The sequence below is a fragment of the Myotis yumanensis genome, unplaced genomic scaffold (genome assembly GCF_028538775.1).
Source record: "Myotis yumanensis isolate MYYU_CA2020_CCGP unplaced genomic scaffold, mMyoYum1.0.hap1 SCAF_14, whole genome shotgun sequence".
In the NCBI taxonomy this organism is placed as follows: domain Eukaryota; kingdom Metazoa; phylum Chordata; class Mammalia; order Chiroptera; family Vespertilionidae; genus Myotis; species Myotis yumanensis.
Genome location: NW_027223765.1, coordinates 6,079,430 through 6,103,353, shown reverse-complemented (window position 1 = coordinate 6,103,353; position 23,924 = coordinate 6,079,430). Strand labels below are relative to the sequence as shown.

At 43.0% G+C, this 23,924-nt stretch overlaps 1 protein-coding gene across 4 annotated transcripts in view; it reads right to left on the bottom strand.

Moving 5' to 3' along the window:
* Positions 1 to 23,924, bottom strand: part of ULK4 (unc-51 like kinase 4) — a 252,749-nt gene that overhangs the window by 163,587 nt on the left and 65,238 nt on the right. For all 4 annotated transcript variants that reach the window (XM_070391531.1, XM_070391532.1, XM_070391533.1 and 1 more), the window contains exons 23-29: positions 18,454 to 18,590; positions 16,973 to 17,094; positions 16,512 to 16,568; positions 8,661 to 8,712; positions 8,461 to 8,555; positions 1,928 to 1,979; positions 1,689 to 1,833 (exon numbers count right to left, since the gene is read on the bottom strand). In XM_070391531.1, coding sequence (XP_070247632.1) covers positions 1,689 to 1,833; positions 1,928 to 1,979; positions 8,461 to 8,555; positions 8,661 to 8,712; positions 16,512 to 16,568; positions 16,973 to 17,094; positions 18,454 to 18,590 — 660 coding nt within the window. The remainder of the gene's footprint in view (positions 1 to 1,688; positions 1,834 to 1,927; positions 1,980 to 8,460; positions 8,556 to 8,660; positions 8,713 to 16,511; positions 16,569 to 16,972; positions 17,095 to 18,453; positions 18,591 to 23,924) is intronic.

The following is a 23,924-nucleotide window of genomic DNA, read 5'->3' as shown; positions in this document are numbered from 1 at the left end:
TTCTCACCACTGAGTTTTCATTCACATCACACAACAGTTCTGATAAGCGCCTTGAACACAGGTATTACATGGTCTTTAACAAGATTAAATTGTTATCCTTCCTTAGAATTTTGCCCGAGCTAATAGAAAAGACACCTGCTCTTTCCCTGGGCTCAGCGCCCAGGAGCCGTTTCCCAACAAGGAAGAACCTCTCTGAGAGCAAAGCCATGCAGGAGTGGGCAGCCGGAGCGATGGAGACGGAGACGGAGACACACACACACACACACACACACACACACACACGGACACACACGCACACACACACCTGGTTCCGCAGAAATGAACTCAAACCCCCCAAATCCAGTTTTACTTGATGCCAGTGCAAGTCCTGGACTTTTCAATGAGTAAATAATTGTTTTCCAAGTTAGAGTCCAGGGTTACTACTTGCAAATAAAATACTAATACAACACTCTCCTGTAAAAAACTGAGGGGCCAGGAAAAGCCTGTCGCCTTGGCTTTATCCAAAGTGTTAAGGTCAAAAAAGGATCAAAATGTTAACAAAATTGAAAGTACTGACAGGATATCTACAGTAGCCCCCCCCCCCTCCCCAACCCGTTTCGCTTTCTACGGTTCTAGCATCTGTGGTCATCTGCAGCTGAAAATATTAAGTGAAAAATTCCGGAAGCAATACTTAAGTGTTAATTTGTGTGCCCTTCTGAGTAGCATAACAAATTCTTGCACCGTCCTGCCCAAGATGTGAATCCCCCTTTAGGCTGTCAGATAGCAGCTATCCTATATATCTTTTAAAAATCACAGTTGGCACAAAAGTCACATTATTAGGCATTAGTCAGGAAGATGCTTATGATTATGTATAACCAGTTTGTTAGTGTAAGATGGCATCAAAATTAATCAACCCTATGACACAAGGCTCTAAGCTTATATTTACCCACATACGTACATGCCATTCACACGCTGTCATACACGGCCACGTGCCCCTCAATGGCGGGGATAGACTCTGAAAAACGCGTTGGGTGATTTCGTCACTGAGCACACATCGGAGGGCACCTACACAAACCTAGGTGGTGCAGCCTGCCACACACCGCAGCCACAGGGACAGCCTGCTGCTCCCCGGTCCCAGCCTGCGTAGAACGCTACTGCACAAAACGGCGTGAGGTTAGGGCTCTGTAATCATCCTGTGTGCTTGCCATGTGAGTAATAGAGTAAAAAGGAAAAAGATAACCTCTTTCTGATAATTACTACTTGTTCCTCCACCCCCTATCTGTATCTAAACTTAATTTCCATTACAAGAGTTTGGGGGGAAGGAAGATTTCCATCTCTATCATTTCTGAGCAGGGCCCGGAAAGTCCCAATTTCATCTTCCAGCAGTCTTATCATGTTGACCTTGAAGAATAAACTTCACCCCACCCCCACCCTCAGCCATAGACACCGTTAACTCTGCATAACCTCAGAGTCTGTAGAAAACAGAACCACCTCTAAATGGTATTTTTCAACATGGACGGAGATTCTCCTGGGTCCCAGGCAGTGTAACAGTTACTGCCTCTGGTCCTAGCTGCCTCACGGTGAGCACATTAGCACGTGGACATGAATGTAAGGACAGGGAGACCCCAAGGCCAGCGGTGCCCCTCATCTGGCCACTGTATCCTGGGTAGCCCACAGGGCTCTGGGTGAGTGCAGAGCACGGTACTTACTGGGGAAGGAGGACATCTCTAATGAGAGCCAGAAGGTTGCTGTCGGAGTCGATGGGTGCAGCCTCCTTGCCATCCCCGCCCTCCTGGTTCACCAGTAGAGATGTGGTTTCTGAGAGCAACCGCAAGCTGAAGAGCCTCCACTCCACTTGAAAAGAAAGAATGCCAAGAGTGTGACTCCATGGAGATGGAATGGAAACAAATGTGTAACCGATGGAATTCTGGGAGATGTGGTCACTTACCATTTTGGCTTTGAACCAAGGAGACCAAAGGTGGCAGAATATAATCAACAACCTACAAGAAAAGGTATTAAAGACCCGGTTCAGATCTCCATAAACACGGACTTGATAACAACCACTATCTATGTTTTTTTGTCCACTGACAGAATCACCAATCAAAGGTGTGGAAAAAAAGGCAACACCTAAATTTATCCTGGATCTAAAGTCTGCATGACATTTAATAAACCACCAAGCTCATGTAACTGAAAAAGTCCTCAGGTCAAAATGACATTACGATCATCAAAACCTTCAGGGTTCATGAAAAGAACTAGTATTTAATGCAAAATCTGATTGGCATGGGTTGACATTAAACCATCAAATTAACAAATTAATATATAAGCTGGTGATCATTTCTCAAGTTGAAGATAAACAACAATCAAAATGTTGGGGGGAGGAAACAGATGTATAATCCTCATGTTTTGTCAAATACATCAAAGAGCTATGACAAGTTAATCCTGGTTATTTTTATAAATAGATACAGAAGATATATATCCACTATACAAAACAACTCTACGATTTCCTAGTAATATCAGACAGAGCACAATCAAATATGGTTTGAAATCTCCAAAATAAGCTTTCCCCCCCAAATAACAATGGACAATGAAGAAAGGACAAATCACTCCCATGGTCTAATTTTGAAATCTACTATCTCATTTGATGAGCTGTTTTGGCAACAATACACAAAATTCCTGCCTACGCTGATAAAAAGGCAGGAGAAACAATTCACAGCCCAACACCACCACCTGGCTGCCCAAACCAATGGAATGATGCCCCGCACAAGCAAAGCCCACCACACCTTGCCAACCAGAGCACGGCCCCTCCTGTACAATAACGCAGAATGGTCACTGACAGAGCTCAGGCACCAGCTTTATTTAGGAAGGAATTCTTACGGAGACCCAAAGCCAGGAGCAGAGACAAGAACAAGGACCTTAGAGGGGATATTAGCTTCTGAAACTAACAGCTGCAGCAAACAGTAAACACAGCCTGGCTGAGGAGAGCCAGCCAGATACACATAAAATCTCACACTAAAGGCTCATTTATCTCAGTTCATTCCATCAGGTTTGTTTCTGTACTGGTTTAGGTGAAGCAATCCTAATATGTAAAAACCCTGGGTCCGTCACATCCAGAACGACTGGAGGCTGGAGCTAATGCCCAGGCTGCATGCGCAGCAGGCTCTTGTGGGTGGGGACTTGTGGCAACAGAGATGGGGACAGGGGAGGTTGGGCTGGCACTCACACTCACTCACAACCGCACATATGCACAGACACACACAGCACCCACCAGCTCACAGTCTTTTCTCCCTTTCTTTCCCTCCCTCCCAGCTTGCTCTCAGAGCCTCTCTCAGAATAAGGAAACAAAACAGACTGGGCCTGAAGAGGCCTGGATGGAAGGGAGGGCGGGCAGAAGGTGGAGCAGCCCCCACTGGCCCCGCCCCCTCCCAGTGGGAAAGAGGAAAAGGGAGACAAGGGAGGCAGAGAGGCCTGGAGGACTCCTGAGAAAAACAAAGAGAGACAGAGACTGGGCGAGATCAGGCTGGCAGGGGAGGGCAGTTAGGGGTGATCAGGCAGGCAGAGGCAGTTGGGGGCAAGATCAGGCTGGCAGGGGGGAGCAGTTAGGGGCAATCAGGCAGGCAGGCAGAGGCAGTTAAGGGCAATCAGACAGGCAGGCAGGTGAGCAATTAGGAGCCAGCGGTCCCAGGGATCAGGCCTAAACCGGCAGTCGGACATCCCCCAAGGGGTCCCCAATTGAAGAAGCTGCAGGCTGGGCGGAAGGAACCCTCTCCCCATGCACAAATTTCGTGCACTGGGCCACTAGTTGTGTAATAATTTTAGAAGTATTAGGATTAAGCAATTAAGAAAATAGGCTAATGTTGTTAGAAATCAGAATTTTTACAAAGGAAGAAGGGACATGCAAATATGGAATGGGGGAAGGCAAGAGAGAACTATGTGGGAGAGAGAACTATGTAGATTTGAAGACACTGGTGTGAATACATGATTCCAATATATATACGTGTATATACATATGTGTATATACATACATGTATATAAGTGTGCATATGATGGGTTACATGTTTGTGTTCATAGATGTATATACATTTCCCAGCTATGTCTCAGAACTACAAGACAATAAATTTGAAAGGGCCTAGAAGCTAAGACATCTCAGGAAATAGCACCTTAGTCCCCTGAGTATGGTCTCTAATGCCATTTCCCACCAAAGGGAACCAAGGGCTCCTCAGGAAAAGACTGATTCCAGGGCCAGGCCAGGGTAAGTTACAAGCTGAGCCAAAAATACCGTGTTGTGCCAGAAAGTACAGAATAGCTCAAAAAATCAGGTCCTTTATCACAAGGACACATGAGCCAACTAGACCATATCTGCTATACTCTGAGCACCAAAATAATTACAGTAATGAAGCCATTGATAAAAATAGGAATCTGTGACAGACAGAATGCTGACAGACAGAAGTCCACATCCCTGAAACCTGTTGATGTGTTACCATACACAGCAAAAGGGATTTTACAGATGTGATTAAGTTAAGAGTTTTGATTTGAGGTGTGCATCCTGGATTACACAGGTGGGCCCCATGTATGAGCAAGGGTCCTTATAAGAAGAGATGTGAAGAGATGCTGTGCTGCCAGCTTTGAAGATGGAAGAAGGGGCCATGAGCCAAGGAATGAAGGCAGCTCTAGAGGCTAGAAAAGGCAAGGAAACAGATTTTTCCCCTTAGAGCAGCAGTTCTCAACCTGTGGGTCTCAACCCCTTTGGGGGTCGAATGACCCTTTCACAGGGGTTGCCTAAGACCATCGGAAAACACATATATAATTACATATTGTTTTGTGATTAATCACTATGCTTTAATTATGTTCAATTTGTAACAATGAAAATACATCCTGCATATCAGATATGTACATGACGATTCATAACAGTAGCAAAATTACAGTTATGAAGTAGCAACGAAAATAATTTGATGGTTGGGGGTCACCACAACATGAGGAACTGTATTAAAGGGTCGCGGCATTAGGAAGGTTGAGAACCACTGCCTTAGAGCCTCCAAAAGGAAAACAGGGATGCTGACATCTTGATTTCACCCCCAAAGACTTAAAAATTTACAAAATGGCAGGTTCTTTGTAAAAACAAAAAAAGGATATTATGGTTTAGTTTATTGTTTTAAGTTAAATGAATTGAAATATATTATATATTTTGGGCCACTTATGTACATTATTACCAGAATTTTCTAATAAAGAATCACCTTTATTTTTCCCATTGCTATCATAACGTATTTTGGAAACCCCATGAATGGAACAAATTCTCTGTACAAATCAAATCGTTCTGGTATTTCTAACTGCTCTGTAGGCCACACTGATGATTTCCAACTCTGAGGCACTAAGTAGTGTTAACTCTGGGAAAATCTGAGTTAAGCACTTGTGCTCGGCGAGAATTAAATGCATGCATCCACTTCCATATAATAAGTATTGATCAGCGGCCTTGAACATAGTTTGTGTAACATTTCAAACAATGTTATGCTTCTTGGGAAGCTGAATCGTCAATTTCATGTATCCCAGTCATGCTCCTGAAGTGGTAGAGGATTTCCCATGAGTTACAGCATTAAAGATTCTTTTATGAAGCCCATGAGTTGCAGACACCATTCCTATCATAATACACGCTGTAGTTTCAAGGATTATTATGATAGCATCTCATGATTAGAAAATAAACTACTGAATGTCTATTTAAATGTAAGTACAGGTTTTTGGAACTACTAGATCACAAAAATTCTCCATTGGGTTATTGCTCATTAAAGAAAACAATCAATAAGAAACACTTAAGCAAACACTATCTCAATGGAAGACCGAGAAATCATTACTCAGAAAGTGATCGTAACAAACAGGGTTTCTGCTAATGTGGGTATTATTTGGGTTAACTTTCTCACTGAACACAATTTAAAAATGCCAGATAAAATATAAATTAACAAAACCTTAAAAATACGCAAGATCTGAAAAGACAATGGGGGAACTTTCAGACCAGGTTCTGAATGAAACCTTTACCCAGAGAGCTCAGCTGAACTCAACTCTCAGTATGAGCATTTGTATCCAATTATCTTAGCACCAGGTATCGTGTGCCCTGGAGGCACTTCCCAGCAGTGCAAACACAGGGCTCCAGGAGGGCCCACTTGGGTAAGAGAGGGAGGGCTGAGTCCAGGTCTTCCCACATGCGGAGGTCTGTGAGTTCGTACCCTGGGCCAGTCACTGAAGAGTGGAGATTACGTTCAGATAAGGCAGTGGTCAGCAAACTGTGGCTCACGAGCCACATCTGGCTCTTTGGCCCCTTGAGTGTGGCTCTTCCACAAAATACCACGTGTGGGCGCGTATGTACAGTGCAATTGAAACTTCATGGCCTGTGCGCAGAAGTCAGTATTTTGTGGAAGAGCCACACTCAAGGAGCCAAAGAGCCGCATGTGGCTCACGAGCCGCAGTTTTGCTGACCACTGATAAGGAAAACCAGGCTGAGAAGGCTGCCCTAGGAAGCTAGGATCTCAGACTACAGTCTCAGGGATTTGCAAAAGGGGTGCAAAGGACCTGCGTCTAAGGAGCCCTGACTGACAGAGCCCAGAACAAGCCTGAAGCCTCTTGGAGGAGGGAACACCCACCCACGGCTTCAGGGAGGCCATGGCCAACAAGCAGTGGATGTAAACACGGCCTCCAAGAACACAAGGTGATGTGGACACAAACAAGATCTGACAGACACCACAGCGCACCGCAGTCTTCTGATATTGGAATTATCACAAACAGTGTAAAACAACTACATCCAACAAATGTGAATAAATCAATCACAGACTAGGAAATATGTAGAGGGAAAAAATTATTAAAAATATAGTAGATTGAAAAAAAACAGATAAGCAGAATTTCTAATGATAACAAAACTTCTACACATGAAAAATAACCAAAATTAAAAACTCAGTGGCTATATTTAGTACCACCCTGGACATGGAAGACAGAAACAGAATTAGCCAAAATATAAACAAAATTATCCAGAATATAACCCTAAAAGAGAAAAATGATGGAATATATCAAAAATATAGTAAGAAAGTTTAATGTACACGTGATCTGAGTAGCTGAAGAAGACAGAGCAAAGAAAAGAGAGAATAAGCAGAGATGATAAGAGAGAATTTCCCAGAAATTATGAAAAAGGACAATCCAGACCTAAGAGGCACAGAGAATCCTAAGCAGAATAAATAAAAGCAGGTCCATATGTAGCTAAATCACGGTGCATCTACAGAAAGCCAAAGGCCTTCCCCTCCAAAGAAGTCTTAAAAGGGGACAAGGATCAATGGGGGCAAAAAGGGACATTTGTAATACTTTCAACAATAAAGATTTTAAAAAGCCAGGCCAGCATGCTCAGTGGTTGAGTGTTGATCAATGAACCTGGAGGCCATGGTTTGATTCCTGGTCAGGGCACATGCCTGGATTGTGGGCTCCATCCGAGTAGGGAGCATGCAGGAGGTGGCCGATCAATGATTCTCATTCATGTTTCTATCTCTCTCTCTCTGCCTCTCCCTTCCACTCTCTGAAAATAAAAAAAAAGACTTGAACAAGCACTTCATAAAAGAGTACTCCCAGATGCGGGAAGAGACTGGACAAAAATCGTGCACCTATGGATGAGGACAGTGGGTGGGGAGTGAGGGCAGAGGGTGGGGCGGGAACTGGAAGGAGGGGAGTTATGGGGGGGGGGGGGGGGGAAGAGGAACAAATGTAATCTGAACAATAAAGATTTAATTAAAAAAAAAAAAAGAGTACTCCCAAATGGCCAAGAAACATTTGAAAAACTACGCAGCCTCATTAGCAGTCTTGATCATACAAACATTTAAAACTATGGCGAAATACTGCTGGATACCTACCCATTACAAAGTGTGAAGTAACAAGAGTTGGGGAGGATGAGGAGGAGGCCAGGTACCACACTGCCGGGTCAATGTAAACTGGCCCCCCCTCTTTGGAGAACACTTCGGTATTTTGTTCACCAGCTGAGTTTATGTATGTCCTAGACCCACTGATCCCATTCCTAAGTATATGCCCTAAAAGTAGTGCCTTCTTATGCAGAGCAAAACACATGAACAAGAATATCCATCAATGTTTGTAAATGCCAAAAACTAGGTATAACTTAATGTCTATCAAAAGTAAATAAATTGCCGAAACCGGTTTGGCTCAGTGGATAGAGCGTCGGCCTGCGGACTGAGGGGTCCCGGGTTCGATTCCGGTCAGGGGCATGTACCTTGGTTGCGGGCACATTCCCAGTGGGAGATGTGCAGGAGGCAGCTGATCGATGTTTCTCTCTCATCAATGTTTCTAACTCTCTATCTCTCTCCCTTCCTCTCTGTAAAAAATCAATAAAATATATTTTTTTAAAAAGTAAATAAATTATGATATATGCACATACTCAGATTTCTACAATATGCAGAATTCCCAAGTAAATGAAAAGCCTATTTTTTAAAAGCTGCCAGGACTGACCGTAGAGCAATAGTCCTTCAGTAAAACAGGATACTGTATTATTGCTTCAAAAGCCGACAACGTGATCTTGATAAATTCTTCCGATGCCATCAGTCCTAGAAAGACAGGGGATCATTACAGGTGTTTGTTTACATGTTCAAAATCACAGTATCAAAGTACCTCAGTCAAGGATGTAAAATGCCCCTATGGTGTCTACTCACCTATGGCTCCCTCTATGTTAGTTTCTCCTGAGTCTATCGACTTAATATGACTCTGAAAAATAAAAACCCTAGTAAGTGGGGGTTTCAAAATAACTCTGAAGTAAAACATAGATAACAATTGGCCCCCAAACCACCTACCATTCTTAATGAAACAACTCATGGAAGGCATTCAATACTATACACAAATTATAAACACCATCATCTTCGTTTTAAAATATGATCATCTGAAACTGTATATATACATTATTAACTATGATCATTTTTAAACATCCCAATCACTATCGATGAGACTTAATGTTGGAATAAATTCAATAGCAAGGTAAGTCCAGAAAGGACAACCTGCAAGAGTGAAGGTAATCCAACTGACACATAACCATCCCCAGTAACAGCCACACTCACTCACCAGGAGAGACAAGTCTTTTGACTTAAATCTACCCGAATGTCTCTGGGTTACTAAGGAAGGTAAGACTGAACTGTGTTTATACCGTGATCTTTCTGGAACAATTTTAAAAAGAATCCAGAGACAAAGCACAAACATAGATGTGAACATAAAGGAAACCCCTGGAGAGGTTCCCTTTGGGGAAGGGAAATGCTGAGCGCGGGGGGCGTGTTTTCACTTTCTGCCTGTCTGCACTGCTGGAATTTTCTAACCATGCATGTGTATTCATTTTTTCTTTCTAAATGTCCATCAGAGTACTATGACTTCTTTTAACTTCTTTTCTCCCTTATACCTCCCCTGTTTGATTTTTTTTAAGACCCTACTTAATGTCTCATTGATTTACCAATTTTAATGTCTTGATATGTTTCTTCTTCCTTCTTAGTGTGATGGGAATTATTCAGGTGAAAGTGAGGACAGAGTAGGAGGCACTGGAAATTCAAGAGGAGAGAGAACTTGTAAAGGGTCATGTAGGTGAGCGTGCAGGTACATAAAAACAGGAAAGTGAGCTAGATGCACCCCCCAGTCTGCAGAGAGGGTGCACCCGACAGGAGCAGGCATGAGTTTAAAGTGAGACCCGCTACTCACATGGTGTTCTTCTCTAGTTATATTTAGTCCCTCAGAGCAGGGGTGGATACATAGAGAACTGAATCGAACCAGGATTAGGCTCTGCCAGAGGAGGGCAAAGGAGAAAACGGAGGGAAGGGAGGTACAAGTGAATCCAGGGCAGGGAAGGGGGCTGGAACTCTAGGGAACCCTAAGTTGAGTAAAGACCAGAGGCAGCTGTTGGGCCATGAGAGGGCAGGATGAAGAGTGGAAAGACCAACTGAAGTCGCAGAGGAATGAAAGGGTTGTTGGAGATGGGGAGCAGAGGCACTGAAAATTAGGAGCGATGGCCAGTGTGATGCTGCAAATAAGTTCATGGGTGTTGGCAGCTGTGGAAGGGAAAGACAAGAAGGTGGCGGAGGAGCGCTGAGGCCGTGTTGGCAGGGCCCTCCGTAGGGATATCCAGTTCTCCAAGAATGGTACTAGGAGCAGCATGGAGAGACTGACAGTGGCCCAGTGAAGAAAGATTCGGAGGAATGAGGGGCAATGACCAAGAAATCTGTACATGACGTCTGTGTCACAGCACAGGGGTAACGCAGGCTACCTTCTGATGGTGCAAGTTTCAAAGCTGGGAGTTTTAGCAGAGGAGCTAAAAGGATGAACGCCTCCCCACAGATGGGCTCATTGGGTGAAGGAGTGCAGGGCAGAACATGGCCCCATCTAAAGGGGAAAATGGAAAGCTATGGCTCCAGGGCAGGCGGTGCTATTCAATATCATTTAGTACTACACTTCGAAGAAGCTGAAAATAAGTTCCTGTAGCAAATTGAGAAAATGAATTCAAGGTTTGTAGAAAAAGGAGAAAAAACTCATAACAAGAACATTTGCTTGGCAATGAATAATTATATATTTGTTTCAAATATAAGATTGCACTCTCTCTGCTTTATTTACTGCAAGTGAAGTAAAAAAAAATCAATCAACAAAGCAACATTTGCTTAAAATAAGAATCTGCAGAAGGCAGGAAGTATGTCTTTTCTTAGAATAACTATCTCAGTGCCAGGGTACGTAAAGATTCATGAATGACGGAGTTCATAATTATATTCTTGCATGAAAATCTATCAAAATAATGTTATCATTTCTTTCTCCTCTTTTATTTGAATTGTGATGCCTTTTTGTAGAAAACTATAACCACCACACAACCATGACGCTTTTATCAACTAGTGAGGCCAGAACTTAAGAACAACACAACAGAGTTCTCTTCCTCAGCTCGTTAATCAAGAGCATCTTCAAAAGGACAAGAGAAGCACAGTGCACACCATGAGCTCCCGAACATATTTCCTCAATGTCATCACTTCCTGTTTCCCAGCACAATTCAATGGAGGCCCCCAAAACGACAGTATTCACCGTGGAATTTCCCCATCGCACCGGCCAGACACTTTACTGCTAACAGTGTCCTTAGGTATCTGTTTTACTGAAGAGGACAAGTATGATGACACACTGCTTCTGTCAATAAGAAGTGAAAAGAACAATTAGCAGCTGTATAGCCCTCTTTTGCCTGGAGCCTTTGAAAACTTAATAATGGTTTACAAGCATCCTACCGATTTTTTTCCCAGATACTAGCCTCTTTTAAATATAAGAAGACCAAAACTTTGTTTTACTTGGGGGCAGGGGGAGGTTAATTCCTATACTCGTGCCTCCATATATAAGAAGTATCCTAAATTTTTCTACCTAAAAAATAAAAATGTCCACAGATCAAAGAGGCAAACATGTGCTGGTACCAGTACAGAAATGGAAGCCAATGGGAAGCACAATTCCAAAGCCCCCTCCAGCCTGCTCCTTTAGGACCCTTTTAATGAGGGGAGATCACACCAACCTTGACTGCCGTCTCCACGCCCACCTGAGGCAGGCCAACAGCTCCTGCAGAGCTGCTGTAGCAGAAGCCTAGAAAGTTCTTGGCAGCAAGTTGTGCTACTGGATAGTTACTAAAGGTGGACCAAGTTTGAATACTTCAAATTAAGGCATATTTTTAAAATATGAAAAGATAATAGACCTGCCATAGTACATACAGTAGCTACTCAACCAGATAAATCTTGAAAAATACAGAAAATGGTGTTTATCTACAGATAGACCAGTAAGGCTTCCCGAACATCATGCTAAGTATCTACACATGAATGGAACATGCCACCAAGACAGAGACGCATTGTGCTCAGGATACTTTCACAAAGTCATTCTATGGGCTGGGCTACAGACATTTATAGCTATGCTGCCCAACAAAACAAAAACAAAGCCTCTCAAACAAGTTTAGGAAACTTTTGTTTAAATAAAATTAAAAAGAATACTCTTAAAGCAGAAAACTCAAGAGGCAGTAGTTTGCTAACCAGCACTGTGAATTTCTAAGGGGCTCTGAGACATGGGAGTAGACTGTGCCTCATGGTATCAGTAGGTCACCACTGCCTTGAATAATATCTTTGGCGTCTTCTGTATAGATTAGGAATCAACTCATAGAAGCAACATCCAACCTCAATGGCTCATAATAACGTGCACAGAACTGTGTGGATAACAAAATCCAGGTCTTTAATTTGAGTTAATACTTCTCTCTCTTTCACTAGTATTTCATCAGTGCCAACACACAGCTAAGGCCGGATAACAGATGTGATAAGAACAATAACAAAAGAATTATGGGACTGGCCCAGATTCCATCTAGGAAAATATCCTGAAGAGAGCTCAAAGACCTTTCCCATTTTATTGGCCTACACTTCCTCTATTTGAGTGACATTATAAGGAGGAAAAAACTGATAAAAATTTTCCAATATCATAGTTATCTTTGAACCAAGTAAGTTATTTTCTTTCTCTTTTTTTAATATATTTTTATTGATTTCAGAGAGGAAGGGAGAGGGAGAGAGAGATAGAAACATCAATGATGAGAGAGAATCACTGATCAGCTGCCTCCTACACGCCCCCTATTGGGAACTGAGCCCACAACCTGGGCATGTGCCCTTGACCAGAATCGAACCAGGGACCCTTCAGTCCGCAGACCAGTGACACTCTATCCACTGAGCCAAACCAGGTAGGACCCAGGTAAGTTATTTTCCATTCCTAAAAGGGCCTCCATAAAGAAGCCCCTACAGAATACCCCCCACCCTCACAGAGTACACCCACATCTGGGAGAAAGTTAGGAGACCTTTCCACATTATGCCTCCTCCCTTGTTTCTGAATTTCGTGGAGCAGATGAGTTCCCCCCTAAAACCCATGTAATTCCTGAAAGTCCATAAGGACCTTCATGTTGGAGACACTTGGTAGTTCTCTTGAAAACTACAGTATACTTGGTGAATGTAGGCAGAGAAAAGTATTACCCTTGAGAAAAAAGTAAGAGAAGGAACGCAGGGACAGTTACACCTGTCCCAAACAAACACTGTGCCAGAATATTCCAAGGTGGGCTCCGCAAGCAAAATTACCGTTTCCACGCACTGATATGGAGTGCAATGGGATTATAAATGCAGAATCACAGTCATGTTACAATGATACCCATATTGTACATAGAAGCAGATTGAAGAGCAAATTAAAGAAGGTGGTAAACAATGTTCTAATAATTTGCAAACTTATGAGTGTATAACAAAAATTATGTACTTTGTAGAATTTGGATTCGAGGCGCCAGGGTGATAAAGATTTGAAACTGAGCACAAAAGCTGCCAGGACTGACTGTAGAGCAAAACACATTAAAGGCACAGAGACATGGACATTTAGACTTTTTTGGAGGGGAAGGCCTTTTGTCCAGTAGTTTTATGATATCTGCCTTTTAATGCACTTATTTCTTCTTCAACATCAATTTCTGAACCAACTGTGTCCACCCAACTGTGTCCACTGCATTGCCTACACTACACACACCTCTTACTAAAAGTCAGTGACCTGCACTCCACATCTGTACTTCAAATCATTCTTCGCCCTATGATGGACCGTCTAGCCTACAGCGGTTCTCAACCTGTGGGTCGCGACCCCTGAAAATACATCCTGCATATCAGATATTTACATTACGATTCATAACAGAAGCAAAAGTACAGTTATGAAGTAGCAACGAAAATAATTTTATGGTTGGGGGTCACCACAACATGAGGAACTGTATTAAAGGGTCGCGGCATTAGGAAGGTTGAGAGCCACTGGTAGGAAGTTCTATTCTCACTTGTGGGTGACAATCCTTTTTTTATTCAAAACAAACAAACCAAAAAACAAAACAAAACAATAACCTTGAGATGTTTGCTTCACTTAACAGACACCTCTACAGCATTTTTAAAATCTCAGTTCAGTGTTCATAATAAACACGAAAGCAAAAGTGGAAGAGCTGCATGACAGATGTCTTAGCTTTCCCTCTGAAAAGCTCCCCATCTCATGGAGGATACATACTGTAACTGCCAGGCAAGGGCAAAAGATAATATAATTCACGGGCCACAATCTGAACACAAAGACTATTTTTTTTTTTTTTTTTTTTTTTTTCCACTGAAAAATCTATCTTTCTTTTTTTTTTTTTTTAAATTAAATCTTTATTGTTTAGATTATTACATTTGTTCCTCTTTTTTCCCCCCATAACTCCCCTCCTTCCAGCTCCCACCCCACCCTCCACCCTCACTCCCCACCCACTGTGTTCATCCATAGGTGCATGATTTTTGTCCAGTCACTTCCCGCATCTCCCACACCCCTTTTTCCCCCAAGAATAGTCAGTCTATTCCCTTTCTATGTCCCTGATTCTATTATAATCACCAGTTCATTCTGTACATCAGGTTATTTATTCACTTGATTCTTAGATTCATTTGTTGATAGATGCATGTTTGTTGTTCATAATTTGTATCTTTACCTTTTTCTTCTTCTTCCTCTTCTTAAAGGATACCTTTCAGCATTTCATATAATACTGGTTTGGCGGTGATGAACTCCTTTAGCTTTTCCTTATCTGTGAAGCTCTTTATCTGACCTTCAATTCTGAATGATAGCTTTGCTGGATAAAGTAATCTTGGTTGTAGGTTCTTGGTATTCAGCACTTTGAATATTTCTTGCCATTCCCTTCTGGCCTGCAAAGTTTCTGTTGAGAAATCAGCTGACAGTCGTATGGGTATTCCCTTGTAGGTAATTGAGCCTCTTTCTCTTGCTGCTTTTAAGATTTTCTCTTTGTCTTTTGCTCTTGGCATTTTAATGATGATGTGTCTTGGTGTGGTCCTCTTTGGATTCCTTTTGTTTGGGGTTCTCTGCGCTTCTTGGACCTGTAAGTCCATTTCTTTCACCAGGTGGGGGAAGTTTTCTGCCATTATTTCTTGAAATAGGTTTTCAATATCTTGCTGTCTCTCATCTTCTGGCACTCCAATGACTCTGATATTAGACCGCTTAAAGCTGTCCCAGAGGCTCCTTACACTATCTTCACACTTTCGGATTCTTTTTTCATTTTGCTTTTCCAATTGGGTGTTTTTTGTCGAATCTTTGGTTTGATTATTGTACTCCTCTGGTCTGCTATTGGGTATAATATTCTTTATTTCAGTCCGTGTATGCTTACTTTCTAATTTCTTTATCGTAGCATCGAGGGTCTCATTAGTTTTCGTGAGGCTCTGCACAAATTTATGGCAAGCCCTCAAAATTGCGATTCTTAGCTCCATATCCTCCATTTCTGTCATGTTTTTTTGTCTCTGCATCTTTTATGCTTTCTTGGTGCACCCCCTTGTGGTCTCTGTGCGCAGTCTTGTTCTAGCCAAGCCTTAATTGTTGTAGTTAACACTAGAGGGGTTTGACCACCAGGCCGGCTGGCTGTGGAAATCAGCTGTGTGGAAAACGTCTGCCTTCTGGGGAGGCGCTAATCCAGCCTTTGCCTGAGGCACTCGGCAAATGGCTGTGCGCAGGCTTTGGGCGGGGCGGGATCAACAGGGCGGGCGGAGGGAGCAGTTATGGCCACGCTCAGTCCCGTTCCCAGAGGCTCTGCTTCTCAGAACCCCGGCAGCCGCTGCAAACCTCGGAGAGAAAGCTGCCCTCAGGTCCCAACTGATGCCGGATAATCCCGCTTCTCCCGTTTGAGTCTGGGTCCCTAGAGACTCGCCCGGATCTGGAGCCCAGAGTCTGAGACTCACTCCCGGCAGAAAACGACAACCGCGCCCTCAGCCACCAGCCCGCTTTGCGCGCGCACCTCGGTACCTTTGTATTTTCCACACTGCGCCGCCTCTGAGCCTCGATTTGCTGTTCTCTTTCCTTCTAGTTGTAGAGTCTCTCTTCAGCCAGCCTTCCTGTGGTTCTGGGTGATGTCCGTTCAGTCTTTTAGTTGTATTTTTGAAATGGTTGTTTGCGGCAGCGGTCTCCGGTGTTTACCTACGCCGCCATCTTGGTCTCTCCCCACAAAGACTATTTTTATAAGCAAAAACTGGAATGAGAGAGAGCACACTGATTTGTTTTGCATTGCTACCCATCTCATCAAAATTAAAGAAAAAGTTAAATGAAGCTTCACTTAGAGAAGTGCCATCATAAAAAGTGACTGCACAGAATTGGGCAAGGTAAGCCAATGTAAATAATAATGACAATGCATCCCCAGCATTTCCTTTCCACCAGTTTTATTATTTAAAATTTTCTCAGAATGTGTAATACCAAAGTGGGTAAAAGTGTTTGCTACGGACTTGCTTACCCTACTTGGGGCTGTCTGTGAACAACATACATTATCAGGAGAAAATGCATTTTTCTCCAAATGTCAAATTTTATTACAGTCAACAGATAAAAATAGAAAAAGGTCGCTTCCCTAGAGACAAATAAATGCCACGAGAATTTTAAAATTATCTCATTCTGACACCAAATTCCACCAACAGTAGAGACAGCCACATTTTTATTAGGGACATGAAAAATTCAGTGTTACTCACAAGAATGGTTCCATAACTGAAAAGGAACTCTTCCGTTACAACTCGAGGTCGAAATACCTGCGTGGTGAGAGTTTCCATAGATTAGATCCTGAAAGTCATGGACAAGGGGAAAAAACGAACATGTTTTGTCTGAGTTGGCGTTTCTCAGCTCTAGTTTACAAAGAAGGTGAGTCACGGCCTCGCCAGAGTGGCTCAGTATTTGAAAGTCGACCCATGAACCAAGAGGTTGCTGGTTCAATTCCTCGTCAGGGCACATGCCGGGTGTGTGGGCTCGATCCTCAGTAGGGGGCGTGCAGGAGGCAGCTGATCAATGATTCTCTCTCATCATTGATGTTTCTATCTCTCTCTCCCTCTCCCTTCCTCTCTCTCTGAAAATTTTAAAAAATCAATAAAAACATATTTAAAAAAAAAAAAAAGAAGGGAGTCGCAGTCATATTATTTTTCTCTGGATAAGATCATACCTGGGAGGTGACGAGGTGAAGCACCACGGGCATCAGGGGGAGAGACAGCTTCAGCTGCTTCGCCTGAACTGTTGACGGGTGTTTACGACCGGACACATTAGCCAGGGCGGTGAGAATGTCACCTGCAGAGGTGAAGGTCACGGATACTCAGGGACCACCCATCATGGCTGGAAAACCAGTAAGATTGCTGAGGGAATGAACCTCCACATAAATGGAGTGGAGAGAAGCTGAGATATTACTGACAAATATTGAGACTATAACAAAAAGCTGAGGCTTCTAAATCTCTCACCTAGAAATCTGATTTTATAAACAGCACAGTAGAGTGGGGCGGGGGGAGGGGGGGGTCCTTAGAAATAATTTTCCTTCCTTTTTTGTGTGTGTGTTTTCCAAATTTCAAGCATAAGTGCCTATTACTTTGGTAAACAGAAAAAAAAATTAAAGACGATAAGTGAACAGATTATATATCACAATTTCTAATAGAATAGATGGAAATAAAAAACAGGTCAATTCATAAAACTTCTCATTGGATGATAAGCCCAATAGTAAATAAAACGTGTGTTGTGGATATTTGAACCGTATCATCATCTCCTAAACAGAATGAGTCTAGTAGTAAGAAACTCGACTCACAAAGCCTTCAGACTGAAGATTAAAGAAAGGTTACAATCCAAAATAAATTTTGAAATGCTCCATTTTCAGTCATTAACAGGCAAAAAATACCTCCCAAAGTATCAGTAAGAAGCAGAGGCATATCGTTCAGCCATGAAGATATTTCCATTACTCTGACTTCATATCATGAATTTCAGAGTCTAAGTATGTTTTACCATAATGGGTGGGATCAGTTTAGCATTTACACATTCCTGGTTTCATGCTACATCTGCTGCAAAAGCATGGAATGGGATTTAAACTAAATGTAAGCATCCCTTAGATTTTAATTTCTGCAAATAACAACGAAATAAGGGATTAGCTGTAATAAACATCTTTTGCAAATCATTATGAGATATTTTTTAATTTTTCAAACTATAGACAGTTTTCAATTTTAATATCGAAAGCTGCTAATATTAAATGTTAATGGTTATGCATTCCTAAGTCCTTTTAACAATAAATTAATATGTGGTTCTCATCTAAGAGAGTAAGTTTTTTAAGCAGAAATTTGAGAAAGGCTACCCAAGATAAGAGCCTAAGTCCAATTTTGAGCAATTAAAGTGCTTTTCTTTTACTTATTTTTCAAAACCACCCATTTACCATAGATGACACCCCAACATAACCTTTAGCCGGCCCCTTGCCTCCATCACCTCACTGATGCAAAATAACTAGGAAGACAGATAAGGCACGTGGAGATCTTGAAACTACACATTCAAGACAGAGTGGCACTGCACTCGCCTGCAATCACACACCAGCGAGAAAAAAAAGGGGGCGACGCCGAAAAGCCAAGTCCCAGCAAGGTGAGCAGCGAGGGGCCTGGGGAGGAGACCGCAATTTACCCAGGAGGCGCGGCACTTCCCGCACCATGTGGCGGATGAGGAGGTCCAGGCATCTGGACAGGTACTCGCTGCCGCTTGGCTGCCGCTCCTTGCCTGGGGAGGTCTTCCTGCTGTCCCTCTCGATGTGCATCACCAGTCTGCAAGCAGAAGAGTGCAACAGGTCACCTCGCAGGAGGAGAGAGCTGATGGCATCTGTCTGAAGATGCCGCCGAGGCACCGGCTCCAGGGGGCGGGCGGACCCAATCATGTTGTCATTCAGATGGGTAGCAACAGGTCAGGCGCAGCCCATTTTGGTCTCAGAAAAAGTCTCTCATTTATGCAGAAAGACAGACAACTGGCATCTCCGCCAGTATATGACAGGACAGCGCCCTGAATACGTCATCTGCCCTGGGCCCATGAAAAGAAACCGCATTCTCCAGGTGACAGTGAAAGGCAAACAAAGGCATCTGGACAGAAGACGGTTCTTGGAGTTTCGAAGATTCAAAGTAGAACCAACCACAGGTTGCCTGCACTTTGTCATCAGTATTCAACATATTCAACTTGCTTGGAACCTCGGGCCAATTGCATGAATTCCAGTTCCTTTAGTAAATTGTGTACATAAATCCAAAGAAAGAGTTTCGCTCCATCACCAGGTTTCATGTCCTTTTGTCCAGTAGTTTTATTATATCTGCCTTTTAATGCACTTATTTCTTCTTCAACATCAATTTCTGAACCAACTGTGTCCACCCCAGAACGCGGGATCATACTGGACCATCACTCTAGATCAGTGATGGCGAACCTATGACACGCATTTCAGAGGTGACACGCGAACTCATTTTTCTGGTTGATTTTTCTTTGTTAAATGGCATTTAAATATATGAAATAAATATCAAAAATATACGTCTTTGTTTTATTATGGTTGCAAATATCAAAAAATTTCTATATGTGACACGGCACCAGAGTTAAGTTAGGGTTTTTCAAAATGCTGACACGCTGAGCTCAAAAGGTTCGCCATCACTGCTCTAGATACTCAGGATGCTGTTTACAAGTTTTAGGCCCATATCCATCCCCTTTGCTAGACCCACCAGTCGTCTTCCCGTTCCCCTCAATGCTCTAAAGCAGTGGTTCTCAACCTTCCTAATGCCGCGACCCTTTAATACAGTTCCTCATGTTGTGGTGACCCCCAATTTCATTGTTACAAATTGAACATAATTAAAGCATAGTGATTCATCACAAAAACAATATGTAATTATATATGTGTTTTCTGATGGTCTTAGGCGACCCCTGTGAAAGGGTCGTTCGACCACCGAAGGGGTCGAGATCCACAGGTTGAGAACCGCTGCTCTAAAGGCACAGAGCCCACTGACTGCATCAGGCAGAGGCCCCTGAGCAGCCTCCCTGGCCGCCATCCATCTCCCAGCTCTGTTCGCACACTCATCCCAGCCAACTGCTACTTCTCAGGGAGAACTTCCAACCAGCTCCCACTGCCAACTGCAAAGAGGTAGTTTACACGTAAAGAGTACTGAAAGCTTAACCCTTAGAATCTTTGTGGCTCTCTTAGCAGATTTATTCATGGTTTTGCCTTTCTGCTTATTATTATTTGGAGCCTTATGTGTGAACACATGGGGATAAAACTAAATCAAAAGTCGTAAGTGCAGCCCTGGCCGGTTTGGCTCAGTGGATGGAGAATCGGCCTGCGGACTGAAGGGTCCCGGGTTCGATTCCGGTCAGGGGCGTGTGCCTTGGTTGCAGGCACGTCCCCAGTGAGGGGTGTGCAGGAGGCAGCTGATCGGTGTTTCTCTCTCATCGATGTTTCTAACTCTCTATCCCTCTCCCTTCCTCTCTGTAAAAAATCAATAAAATATATATTTTTTTAAAGTCGTAAGTGCCACGTAAGCCGGTTAGCATCCTCTGTTCTAGTTGCAGATGACAGCCCAAGCTACACTCTAACGAGTATATGACATTGGTCAAATGCAGAGAAAATAATGCCTAAATCAGCAGAAATAGATCAGTACTGCTTAAAGAATCTGACCACAAAACCACTTGATTAATGAGTAAACCAAAGAAATAGGACTCCACTATTTCATAAGTGAAATCCAAAATTTGCAGAGTATAAAAAAAGTAAATTCTCACTTGTCTATAAGGAGTCATATTTTTCTCTAAAATTTAAACGATCTATGACAAAATTTAATAACGTGCAGCTTAATTACCATAGTTTAAAATATCTTTAAGGCAAAAGCTACTCGAATAGTTTTCAAACGCTAGTACAGGCTGTTAACACATAAAAACACTCACTGGCTCTGCTGGGAGAAATAACAGACTGACGGGCTCCATAACAATATGAAAGGAACTCTAGAACGACGCTCCGTTTCTTCCTTCCGGGACGCTCTCCCCAGTGCCTCCCATCACAGAACGTGTTTACACAAGCTACAGAATAAATTCACTTTGCTGACAAGGGAACATTAGTTACTAAAAGAATTCACAGTCTACGAAAGGAATCAAATATGGGAACATTTGAGGGTAGTATCCATAAACACTTCACCACTGCTCTACAACCAAACTGCACATGATATTTCCTGGTGTCCTACAAGGGTATCAAGTTAAAAAGATCAACAATCTGAACAGTAATCCGAGTAGACCACAAATAAATAAGACCCCTTCTTTTTTTTGCCTCCAGGGCCTTTAATAGGATCATTTCTCCCCAGGATTGTGTTTCCCAATCTACTCCCACCCCCATTTTCCCCCCGGATTCATTCCCACTAACCGGACCACACTTTCCTTACTCCCATCTCTAAAGGAATCCTTATGCTCATTCCACACACATCCACCTCTGTGCTTCCCTCCCTGCCTTGGAGAATGTCCACCTACTGCACCTCCATGCTTCCGTGGCCAAACGTGCCACGTCCTATACTTGTTTCACCCCCTAGTACCTACGCCAGGGCAGCGCCTATCGTAAAATGAGCTCAGTGACAACAAGGATGACGACATCTCATCCACTCACTTCGTGAACATGTGCAGTGTCTGAGCATGTTCCTCGTGGATGGGTATTCAGCTCATGGAATGCAAATTCAAGTGGGAAGAAAAAGGCCATTAACAAACAAATACCTAAGAAATCGTTAAGGTGATGATAAGCCTTATAGCAAAGATTGAAGAAGAGTAAGACAATTAGCCACAGGTCAGAGCAGGCCCTCTGGCGGAATGTCCTGTAAACAGAGGTCGGGAATGTGTGGGAGGGAGGGCCACACGCTCCAGGCAGCCGGGAGGTACATACAACATCCCGAAGGCCCGGCCATGGGTGGTGTGTTCTTCTGGGGCTGGAGCACAGTGAAGGAGGAGATCAGAGAGCAAACCAGGCTCTAGCCCAGCCGTGGGCAAACTACGGCCCGCGGGCCGGATTCGGCCCGTTTGAAATGAATAAAACTAAAAAAAAAAAAAAAAAAGTCCGTACCCTTTTATGTAATGATGTTTACTTTGAATTTATATTAGTTCACACAAACACTCCATCCATGCTTTTGTTCCGGCCCTCCGGTCCAGTTTAAGAACCCATTGTGGCCCTCGAGTCAAAAAGTTTGCCCACCCCTGCTCTAGCCCTTGTCAGACCTTAATTTGATATTACGATGGGTAGAAATAATATTTGCTTATTTCAATTTGCATTTTTTATTACTAAGGAGGCTGAAGATCTGTTCACATCTTTATAAATCTCTTTACAGTACACAGATTGCTATATATGATGCAAAAATGTACAGATTTTGTAAGCATGAGATTTTTGATTTATGATTTCGGGGGAATATAAAAGTATCTGATCTATATATAGCCCCAGAATTTCCTTTTATGGTTTCTTTCGTTATGGTTTCTACTCAAGAAAGCTGGCCTTACCCATATTCAAAAATATTTTTTTTCTTCCAGCTGTTCATAGTTTCTTTGGGTACATAATTCTTTAATCCATCTGGAACTGACTTTCGTATGGTGTAAGCTGAGAAGATAGTTTTTCCCCACACAGTTAACCAATCACACAGGGTAAATATTTTTTTAATTGTTCTTTTAAGATCAAAGCAGCTTTTTTTTTTCACTCGTAACCATATTAACAGCAATGCTATGGAGGGGGCAACAGCTCTAGGAAGACCTGATCCATCAGGAGGCACTGGCATTTCAGGATCACAGCAAACCCATACAATGGACATAAAAGACTGTTCATCCTCTAAAAGGGTTATCATTTCTAGAGACACACAGGACCCTATTTTATCACCCGCCATATTCAGTATGAGCATGAAGCCATTTGAAAAAATAGGTGGAGATTCAGGGGCCATCGTATCATTTTTATCCGATTCTGACAGCTCCATTTCACTGCTGCCACGCTAGGAAGACTTGAGATCTGACATCATAAAAAATGTGCTGAGATTTAATCCATCAAAGGCCAACGGTGACGATGGTAAGCAGGAAAAATATCTACATAATGCAGCAGGGGTTATCGTGGGCTCCTGATGTGAGCTTTGGGGTCTCGGCACACGGCAGCACGCGCTGAGCTCAGAACTCCAGCGGCTGGTGGAGTTTCAGGAGACAAGGAAGGAGGGGGAGAACATTTTTCCATATAAACTCATCACAGAGACTTTTAACATCTCTCTGGCCTGAGTCTGCCCCTCGTTTCCATACCTTTCTATTCACCCTTGCATTTTATGTGCCTACCAACTAATACGTGGGCTGCAGAGCACCAAGGAACAAATAGAAACCATCTTTGCACAGTCTGTACTGGTGCCTGTGTGTGTCTGGGAGTAATTTTATTACCGAATTTAATCTACAAAGCCTAAAAAATTTGAGCTTTGACTGCCTTAGGGGTTCTCCTTCAAAATTCACTGGTACCTATTGCTAATATTTTTTTTTAGTTTTAAGGGGCTGTTGCTTCATTAAATATTTTTCTTAATTATAGGAGTGAAATGTACTTATTGTAATAAGGCTAAAAATAAAAATGAATTGAGATACATAATATACTCATCCCATCCTCCTCAGATAACCTGCATGTATATCTCTCCATGCAGGTTTTTAAAAATAAAATTTTATACAAATACACACAAATAGAAGAGTTTTGCCATTTTTATTTGTTGTTTTCTAAAAATAACTTCATAATCCTATATAATAAAAGCCCAGTGACCATAACGGCAGAACAACCAGAATGACCAGAACGACCGCTCGACCAGTCACTATGAGGAGCACTGACCACCTCTCAGTCCCTTTCCCTGGAAGGCAGGCTCCCACCCCCGATGGCTAATGAGGAACTGGGGTGGGTGGCAGTGGGGGGTGGGACTGGTGAGCAGGCGGAATGGCCAACCTCTTGGTCCCTCCCCCAGGCTCCATTCGCCGATGGCAAACGGGAACAGGGGTGGGTGGCCGGGGATGCAGGTGGTGCCAGGCCAAGGGCCCCCGGTTACCCCCCACACAGAGGGCGACCCGAGGTGGGGGTGGGGCTGGTGAGCAGGCAGCAATAGCCGACCTCTCGG